Source organism: Salvia splendens, chromosome 11 (genome assembly GCF_004379255.2).
Source record: "Salvia splendens isolate huo1 chromosome 11, SspV2, whole genome shotgun sequence".
NCBI classification, from domain to species: Eukaryota; Viridiplantae; Streptophyta; class Magnoliopsida; order Lamiales; family Lamiaceae; genus Salvia; species Salvia splendens.
The window spans coordinates 11,603,048-11,612,964 of NC_056042.1; the positions used below are offsets into that span (position 1 = coordinate 11,603,048).

Genomic DNA, 9,917 nt, shown 5'->3' on the forward strand with positions numbered 1-9,917 from the left:
CCAGTAGAGAGTTAGAATGGTTAGCTAGAGAGTAGAAGGAAGCGCGACAGAGAGATCCAGATCCGTTCGCTACCTTTTCAGTTTCCGACCGAGGATCTCGCGGATCTATCACTTTCTTTCATTTTAGTTCTAGTTACTTAGTTAAATTTCATGTTTGTTAAGTAGTTGAAAGCAATCGTTCTTGTTTTGTATTCCGCATTTTCCAAGGTCTTTTCTGAGTTCTTATTTAAATCAAAGTTGTTTATTTTCGGAAATCTTGTTGACTGTTTGAGCTTAGTTTAGTCTTAAATACCCAGATCCAAAGTTTGAGCTTGCATAATGTTGAATGGAAAAGTGTTTCGTAGATTCGTAGCATGTTAAAGTAGCTAAGTCATTTATTTTCAGTCTGTCGCTTACCTGATCAGTTTACGGTTTTCAGCATGATATGTTCCTTGATCAAGTAGATAGTTACATTCTGCCTAGTTTAATCCAGTAGTTTAAAACTCTCAACTTAAAGCGTGGCCGCAGCTAAACCCTGTTCACTAAACACACACTCAACGCATCAGTTTCTCTGTGGGATAGACCTCGTACTTGCTGTTTTACCGCTAAAAGTAGGTTGCATGTTAGAGAGTTATAAATATTTTTTGTGAGAGAGAGAAGCGCCTTGATCCACCCAGTCGGTTATTTTTCCATATAACTTGATCCGTGAAATTTTCTTCTTCCACCAGAGGATGAGGAGGGTGGCAATGCAATCGTGCATGCAGTGATGAAGTCAAAACTTTAGTGTTGGGGCCCAAATTATCATTAATAGTTGTAGATATTTTCAATAGATATTTTCAGTATTGTTGTCGCTATAAGGTGCGATATAAATAGAAGGAGATCTAAAAAACAGATAAATACAGATAAATAATGAGATATAAATACAAAGTGATTATAGAAACTAAAAGTATAATATTCTTAACTTAATTTCTTATACTATAAATACATGAAAAAACAACAAAAGTAATAAAAAAATGAATAGAATACATAATTTTTAGATGTTAATATAGGAGAAACAATGCAAATATTGAACTAAGGATCAACCCAGGGCCGTCCCGACAAAATCAGAGGCCCTGTGCAAAAATCTAAAATGAGGCCTACCACTATAGAAAAAAAGACAATGCATTTTAAAGCTATATGATAATTAAAGAAAAAAAGACAATGCATTTTAAAGAAATATACTATAGAAAAAAAGACAAATTGATGCGTTTGCGCTGCTCCCAATCGCAATGGCCGACGATGGCAGGCGCTGCAGAAGCGATCAACGATGGCTCTGGTGAGCTGGTCCCTGTTGCGGCGTTTGTCGATGAGGAACACCGAACACGAACAGGCGGCTCCCAGGTCTACGATCGGGAAAAGAAACCGATCAGAATTGGAGTCACGGTGCTAGAAAAAGGCCTGGGCGTTGCTATACAAGAGAAATAGCTTTGTTGGGGTGAAAAAATAGGAATACATGTATATGAGCTGAAATATTTCAGAGGCCCCTGAAAATTGGGGGCCCTGTGCGGTCGCACAGGCCGCACGGGCCAAGGGACGGGCCTGGATCAACCCCACGACCACCTTAGCAACTAGAGACAAGCAATACAACCACTTAGGGTCAGTACCAATTATAATTATATATCAAATATGTAAAGATAATATAGTAATGTCTAAAAACGACGGGGACCATAGCCCCTTGGCCCTAATGTGGCTTCGCCACTGCGTGCAAGAGGAGGTGGCGGCAGTACAAGAGAGAAGCAGCGAATGACTCGGCAACGATCAGTGACAGATGGAGGTGGGGTTGCATGGGGCCGCTGACCCCATCATCAGCCTGCGAATATCATAAATCTCTACTAATTTCGGACTTCCTACCCGCCACATACCTTGTGTATGTCACTTTTCATCTCAAAATTATATCGGACTTGAACCAATTGTGCTGAAGTGGCAAAAGAACCAACCCAATAATTGAGCTAAAGTTGTGCATGAACCCGACTTCTCCATTGCAAAACCGAGCCACTAAAGATTTGCACAGATATTTTCGCCGCCGTTGAGCTCCCCGCGATGAAGCAGATGACGTGGCCGTGCAATTCCGACGGCCACCACCACTTCGCATCGCTTCCCTTTTTCAGGAAGCCCCAGGAATCCCCAATTCTGGCCAAACCCTCCAAATCGCACCTCTCCTTCTTCAATTCGGCCCCGAAATCGGCGCCAAATCCGCCGCAGGGGTCGGATTTCTCGGCGCTCCCGTACGATGTGCTGGCGAGGATCGCGGCGTCGTTCGCGCTGCCGAGCCTGAAGACGGCGTCGCTGGTGTGCAGGGCGTGGAGGGACGCGCTGAAGCCGTTGCGCGAGGCGATGGTTTTCCTCAAGTGGGGGAAGCGGTTCAAGCACGGGAGGGGAGGGGTGAAGGCCAATTCGAGGAAGGCGCTCGATTCCTTCCTCAAAGGGGCCGCGCGTGGGTCCACGCTCGCCATGGTGGATGCCGGATTGATCTATTGGGAGATGGGGAAGAAGGAGGAAGGGATTGCTTGGTATCGCTTGGCGGCGGAGCTCGGTGATCCTACTGGGCAGTGTAATTTGGCCATTTTTTATTTTCAAGGTATCAATTTTTAATTTATGATTTATTTTGAATTGGTATTATATATGCATGGTGCATCTACCTTAATTATACTAATTATGATTAGTAAATTCTAATTGATAATTAATGAACCCTAATTATTGATTAATAAATCCAATTTGGGGATAGTGAAAACCCTAAATGGATTTAATCAAGGTAAAATCAGGCATAATTAATGGAGACTACAGTTTTATTGCTGTTTGATATTGTTAGTGTGGGGAGTTCAGTGTTTGATTTTTGTCTATGAATAAATGGATAAATATTTAAAATTGGAGATGATAGTCTTAAACATAAGGAGAACTAACGAGTAAATTCAGTTGGCAGATGATGATGTTGAACATAAGATCAATGCTTCTAGGTGTTATGAAATAATTTTAAGTGATTTAAGCCTTACTATATGATGTTGTGTGTTGAAATCATGGGGTTTTGTTTTTCTGGTCTATACTGCCCAGCTTCTGCATCTTGTTACTTTGAAACAAGCGTCATACTAGGTTCACCTATTGCATTCCTTCCTTCGACATCGTTTCCATTCTAAATAGTAGTATGTGTTTTCTACCAAGATAGAGCCATCAAATTCGTGACTTCTTCATTTAGGATGGAGTGTGATTTAACAGTCTAGAAAAGGCGCAAGCATAAGCTAGTGTGCTGTTATCCAGAGAAAAAAGGACTGCTTTAAAGGACTGAAAGAATTCGATCTTTTTGCTTTTCTAAATGTGTGTCGTTGTTATATGTATGCTGCAGCTTATCCTTCAAAGACCATGCAGGCAATTGGATGGTTATACCAGGCTTCCTCTGCTGGCCATGTCCGTGCCCAATACCAACTTGCACTTTGTTTGCACCAAGGTCGAGGGGTGAAACGGAGCCTTTCAGAAGCGGTATCTCCCAGCTTTTATTTGCTTCACGTTTGACACGCACATAATTATTTTTAGTCAATGGACTACAAACTGCCGTATCACATTTCTCTTGTTTTTTCTCAAGAAAACTCACTGCTCATCTTATAGAAGTGTATTAAGGTAATTTGCCTTTTTTTCTTGATCCAAACATGGGATGATGGGATTTTCTTCCTTCCTGAGGAGATCTTAAGCTTATCATACGTTGATATCATTGTTTGTCGGGGTTGTAGATAACCTACAGTTAACTGGCTTACAAGAAAATTTATGACTACTTGAATGCATATGAGAGTAAGAGGTCTTCTTTTCTTCAGTTGTAAAACTTATGACAGGCTCGTTGGTACCTAAGAGCAGCGGAAGGGGGATACGTGCGTGCAATGTACAATATATCTCTTTGCTACTTGATGGGTGAAGGTGGGGAGAGAGCTGCTGGTCATGTAAAGAATGTGATTCTCCAGCAACTTTCTGCATCCTCTCGTGATAGGGCGATGCTCCTTGCAGATACCTGGCGTGATCTACCTGCCCATTCCTCTTGATGTCCTTGCTCGTTACAGTGCAGCAACATAGCCTATGGTTTCCTCATCTCGGGTCGGTATATATCTTGCCCTTAGTATAACTGCAGATCTATGTGTGATTATATGCATCCGATCAGCGATAACTTGTAAGTTTGTAACTATTTGTGATGATATGCTGATTGTTAGTAGTATCTTTTAAATTCGAATCACACGGGTTGTATAGAATTTGGAATTAATCTTATTATGATCAGACTATAGAGAAATGTTGTGCATATCAAAAAATTACATTTCATTTTGTGAAAAAAACTGATAAAAAAAGTGGGACTAAAATTGTCTGAGAATAGCCGAAAATTTATTCTGTATTCGTCTTTCTACATAATATGACTAAGCATTGTTATCCACACTAGAGCTGTCACCAATAATCAAACAACTAGAAAACATTGTTATCCTGCTTCTTCGATTAAATCGAGGAAACTAAATTACTCCATCTTTATATGTCACTGTCTTCAACACTAGATATAGAACCATTTTTCCCCATAATATCAAAACCCAATGCTCGATCAAGCAATGTGCTCGTGTTTCCGCCCCAAACTCGACATTGGAATCGCGGGGGCAGGGAAATCGGATGCCCCGCCAGGAAGCCCGTCGTCGCTGAGCATCAGCGTGCGGCTGCGTGATGTTGTTGTGCGGGTGGTCCATGCCGGCGGCCGCATCGAGATGTACGAGGCGGCTGTGCCAGTGGAGAGGCTGATCCGTCGCAACCCAGGCATGTGCATCGCCACGCCTGACGTCTTCCGGCGTCCGGACGAAGCCGTACTGTCCCCCGATGACGTGCTGCTGCCGGGGAACAAGTACTTCGTCATCCGGTGCACCACCGTCGAGAAGCTCCGTCGGCGCCAATCCCAGAAAACCCGCGCTGGGGACGAGTTGGAGGACTCCGTCACCAGCAAGGATGATTTTGCGGTGGCTAGAGATGGATGGTCCAAACTGAAGAAGCATATGAAAGAGAAGAAAAAATTTGTGCCTCCTATTCAAAGGCCAAGAATTTGGAAGGAGAGTGATTGGGAACCAAGTTTAAATTCCATTAAAGAGCTATCTCTCTAACTATACATGTACTTATCCTTTTCTTGTTCTAGATATAATAAAAGTTAGATCAAGTGCCTTTGTTTCTTTTTTCTAGCAGACTTTGTGCAACCCGAGCAGAAATAAAATTCAACTTCGGTAGCATGATGTAATGAGATTGCCTTCTCAATATCTCATCAAAAATTCATATCGAGTGCCCTAATTTCAAGGTTATACAGTGCAAACAAAGAGTTATTTCGACATAATCTGAAGCTCACAAATGATGATATACTTAGTTTGGACATCCCTTCAAGAAGCCTAGAGCCATAATGTTACGGACGTTCTCCGTAACGAGGCCGGATGGCTAACTTCTCGGAGAGATAAGGTGATCGAACCTTCGACGTGCTCGAAGGAAAGCTCACGAATTGCTGATTTTCGGGCGTTCTCCGATGAACAACAATTTGGAAACGAAATATGATATTCTTGTTACTCAAGACCAGTTTGTGGAAAATAATATATTCATTGATTGATTAAAATGATAACAAGCTCTCCTATTTATAATACTAGATACTAATACCTAACTTATTGAACAAGAAATAAATATCTAAACAAATATGAGAAAGATATGGTGAATCACAATTAACTAAATAGAATAATATCCTATGAATATTCCCTAATAATATGTAGAGGATGATCGTATCAACTCCCCCACGGTTGAAATTCACCTTGTCCTCAAGGTGGAAACCACGAAGCAACAACGAGAGTTGAAAGAAGAAGCCTTGGTGATTTATCTCCTCCCGGATCAAATGTGTCTGGTCGCCGGAGTTGAGCAAAAGCGGATCCTATTCCTACCTCATCCTTTATCTCTAACTCCCATTGTTTGGGATTAAGAAGATCACCACTCTTGACATCATCAAACACCACGTCAAATGTAAATTTCCTCCCACCAACACCTAGTGAATCCTTGGAAAAAAAATTTAACAATGCACCGCCATTTTCACTTAAACAATTCTCAACGACATCTGTCATCTCCACTTCCTGATGTATTGGAACAATAACATCACCAATCTTCTCATCATATACCCTGACGAGCACTTGCAGAGGCATATTGTCGGTCTTGATGTTCACGATCTTTTCAAGGGCCTCGTTGTTTGGAACAACAAGATTCGCGCCCCCGTTGTAAGCGGGGTTGTTGGAAACATCTTCAACTAGATTTTCGTCATCAATATTCTCCTCAAATACGCAATTCAACCGGGCGAGAAGGGTTGCTTGCTCCAATCTATAAATACGCAATTTCTCGTTGTAATCACTTACGGCAGCTGGTTGGGCCGGGCAAGGCGAACGAACCTTGAGACTGGGAATATTGGGAAGACCATGTTGCTTCCCTGAATCAATAAACTTGTTGGACTGTTGAGGCAGTTGCGTGGAGCCAGATCGTGGCGGGGCGACAGTAGGCAACTGCTTTGTGCTGTTATTCAACGATCGGTTGCACCGTGGTGGCTGGTATGTAGGCTGCGTGTACAGCACTTCCGGTGGGTGGTAAGTCGGCTGCCATTGCTGATATCCTGCGTGGAAGGTCCCCTGGCGGCGATAGTCGGGTGGGTCCCAACACGAGGGCTGATGGAGCTGCTCGGCGCGGCGGTTTTGAGGCTGCTGGTGTCGCCACGGATAGTGTTCAGAACTCTGGCTCTGACGGTTGTTTGCGCGATCGTGCCAGCCCTCTTGATCCCAATTGTTATCAATGATTCGAGGTTGGGGTTGGTCATGAAAGCGCCCCCGATACCTCCCGTTAGGAATTTGTGGAGGATCTTGTCCATCCGAGAACATGAGCGACGGTGGTTCTCGCCATGGCTGTCTTGCGCGGCCACGTTGGTCTCCATCGTTGGCCGTGAAATCATGTAGCCAATAAGGCAGCTCCCCTGTACCTGCTCGGTGGATCTTCCCGCCCCTGTACCTGTCCGGCGGGTATGGCGGCTGACTGTGGGCCTGATAGTTGTGGTGGGTTCGCTGCACGTACGGCGGTGCTGGAGTCAGAAGTGGCGGTGGCTCCGGCAGCGGAGGCGCACGAGGGTCGCGAATGCGGCGATTGGCCGCATCATCCAGATGGCGGATGAAATAGGCGTCGGGGATGTTCCGTGACCGCCCGGATCGGTGCGGGGTGGTGTATTCTCTCCGACGAAGGTTGTCAACGCGTCGCTCTGCTACGTCAATACGTGATTCCATCATATCCAATAGGTGATCAAACTTTGCAATAATAGGGTGCATCTGCGGGGGCTGATATTGGTGAGGAATACACATAACTAATAAGGCAAAGAATGAAGTTGGAATGCGACTTCTCTGCGACGAAGAAGGGGTTCGGTCAGTGGTATTTACGGAAAATATTTTGTTCAATGATTGGATTATGGATGAAAGAATATGGAGGATTAGGTGTGGCCATGGTGGTGGAGTTGCGGCTGATTGTTTTTTTTTTCTTTTTTTTTCGAGGGGGGTGGGAAATAATTTGGGGGATATGGATGAACGAAGATGGAGGATGAGCACGGGATGAAAGCACCAGTTGTTACGGACGTGTTTCCAACCTGGTGATAGCGGCATCCAATTGATCGAATAGGTGTTCATAACGCCCCAATCCGGTGTAGTTGCGTGACATGATGACGTTGAACGGCGGCGGTGAAGCTGCCGGATGGCTAACTTCTCGGAGAGATAAGGTGATCGAACCTTCGACGTGCTCGAAGGAAAGCTCACGAATTGCTGATTTTTGGGCGTTCTCCGATGAACAACAATTTGGAAACGAAATATGATATTCTTGTTACTCAAGACCAGTTTGTGGAAAATAATATATTCATTGATTGATTAAAATGATAACAAGCTCTCCTATTTATAATACTAGATACTAATACCTAACTTAATGAACAAGAAACAAATATCTAAACAAATATGAGAAAGATATGGTGAATCACAATTAACTAAATAGAATAATATCCTATGAATATTCCCTAATAATATGTAGAGGATGATCGTATCACATAATCCAATCATAATTTGTATTGATCGCTGCCACCGGACTTAGTGCAAAAAATTAGAGAGAAATTTGATGGTAATCGAGAATTTTTGAATGTGGTAGTTATAAATGTATAAAAATGAATAGAAGTCCGTTAGGTAACAAATATATTTGAAATATTGTTATAAAACTTGTATTTAAAAATTATTTTCTCAATTCATATAAAATGAAGCCCATTCATAGAACTCTGAGTGAGCGCTTCATATCTAGACATTATTACACGTGACGGAACGATCACCGCCTCAACTCTCCCTCGAGGAATTCATGACGACTCAACACACTCAATACCGATGCCATTTCATCCCGAGATGGAACACATCGGTGATCAGTCCATTGTGGGTGCTCTTAAAAAATTGTAAAAACATAAATTTCTAAAATAAATTTGGAAGAGTTAACAAAAGGAGCTATCCTAGTTTTTTTTTTAAATTAACTTCATATATTTATTATATCATATATATGAAGGAGGAAATTACAAATCAACTCCTATAATAAGGAGGAAACACAAATTGCGCCACTCAGGGTTCGAACTCGAGACCTCCAGGATGGAGGCGGTATCCAGCACCAGTGAATCCATAAGCCCCAGGGGAAATTAATCCCCAAGATGCGCCTCCCAGGGGGGTCGAACACATGACCTCTAGGATGGCGCAGTATCCTTGCCTCCCTCCTCAACCACTTGAGCTAGAGGGCTTGGATAGGCTTGGATTCCTAGTTTAGCGGGCTTATGTTTAAAATTTAGGGTATCCACTATAGTATAGCCGCGGCTATAGCCCCAGAGGGGGCGATCGGGGGGCGGCTTATAGTGGGGGCGACGTCCGCCTCGAAGCGGAAAAAAAACGGGGCGGAAGGGCGAGTGGCGAGATATGTGCGAGGACGCGGGGGTCGCCCATCGCCGCGCATATAGGCGCGCCGGCCTACAGTATGCTGGCGATCGGCGCGCCGGTCGCCTCCTTCAATTTTTTTTTTTTCCGAAAACTAACCCTATAAATACCACTTCTCCACTATCCATTTACACCATTTTCACACACTCTCCATTCATTCACTATCTACACTTTCACTCTCTAAAAATGCACGGTGGAGACGACGAATCACCCGGCTCGCACGAATCGGGATATGACGGCAATCCTTCCCAGTCGTCAGGATATGGCGGCATTTTTATTTGTATTTTGTTTTAAATGTTCGTTGTATAATTTTACCGTTGCCAATACAACGAATATTCGGTCCCAATTACCTCGTTTTATAATTATTTAAATTCCGATGATTTTAAAATTAAAGGAAAAAATTAAAATGAAAAATTGGTTATAAAATTTCGGGGCTATTGGCAGTGGACACCTTTTTTTTGGAGCGGACAAAAAAATTGGGGCTGTGGACAAAAAATGAGTGGGGCTATTGGAGACGTCCACCTTAGAGCGTCCACTATAACGTGGACGAGGCTATAGCCGCGAGCGGGGCGATGGCGGGGCGGAAGCGGGGCGGCTTATAGTGGGAAGGGTGTCCGCGGCGAGGGTGGACGCGGCGGGTGAGGGGAGGGACAGCGGACGCGGAATCGCCGCGTGCGGGGCGAGGACGCGGCTGAGGGTGGCAGAGAGAGAAGGAGTGGGGCTATAGCCGCGGCGCCCTATAGTGTGGAAACGGGGCGGATGCGGGCGCCGCGGCGGCTGTGCGAGAAGGGGGGGCGGCGCGGCGGTCGGGCGTCCGTGCCATAGTGGACGCTCTTATAGTGGATACTCTTAGATGGCCTAAATTTGGGCTTTCCATTTTGGGAAAGCCCTCAAAATTCG

General features: G+C 44.1%; 1 protein-coding gene across 2 annotated transcripts; it reads left to right on the top strand.

Annotated features, from left to right (window-relative positions):
• Window positions 1-1,742: 1,742 nt before the first annotated feature.
• Window positions 1,743-4,282, top strand: LOC121755049 (F-box protein At1g70590-like). Of its 2 annotated transcripts, none has more exons than XM_042150337.1 (3): window positions 1,743-2,596; window positions 3,379-3,489; window positions 3,819-3,974. In XM_042150337.1, the coding sequence occupies exons 1-3, from the start codon at window positions 2,059-2,061 to the stop codon at window positions 3,914-3,916; spliced, it is 747 nt and encodes a 248-aa protein (XP_042006271.1). In that variant the 5' UTR covers window positions 1,743-2,058; the 3' UTR covers window positions 3,917-3,974. The 2 variants fall into 2 exon arrangements, with proteins under 2 accessions (XP_042006271.1, XP_042006270.1); XM_042150336.1 differs by having other exon boundaries at window positions 1,752-2,596; window positions 3,356-3,489; window positions 3,837-4,282.
• The last annotated feature ends 5,635 nt before the right edge of the window (window positions 4,283-9,917 follow it).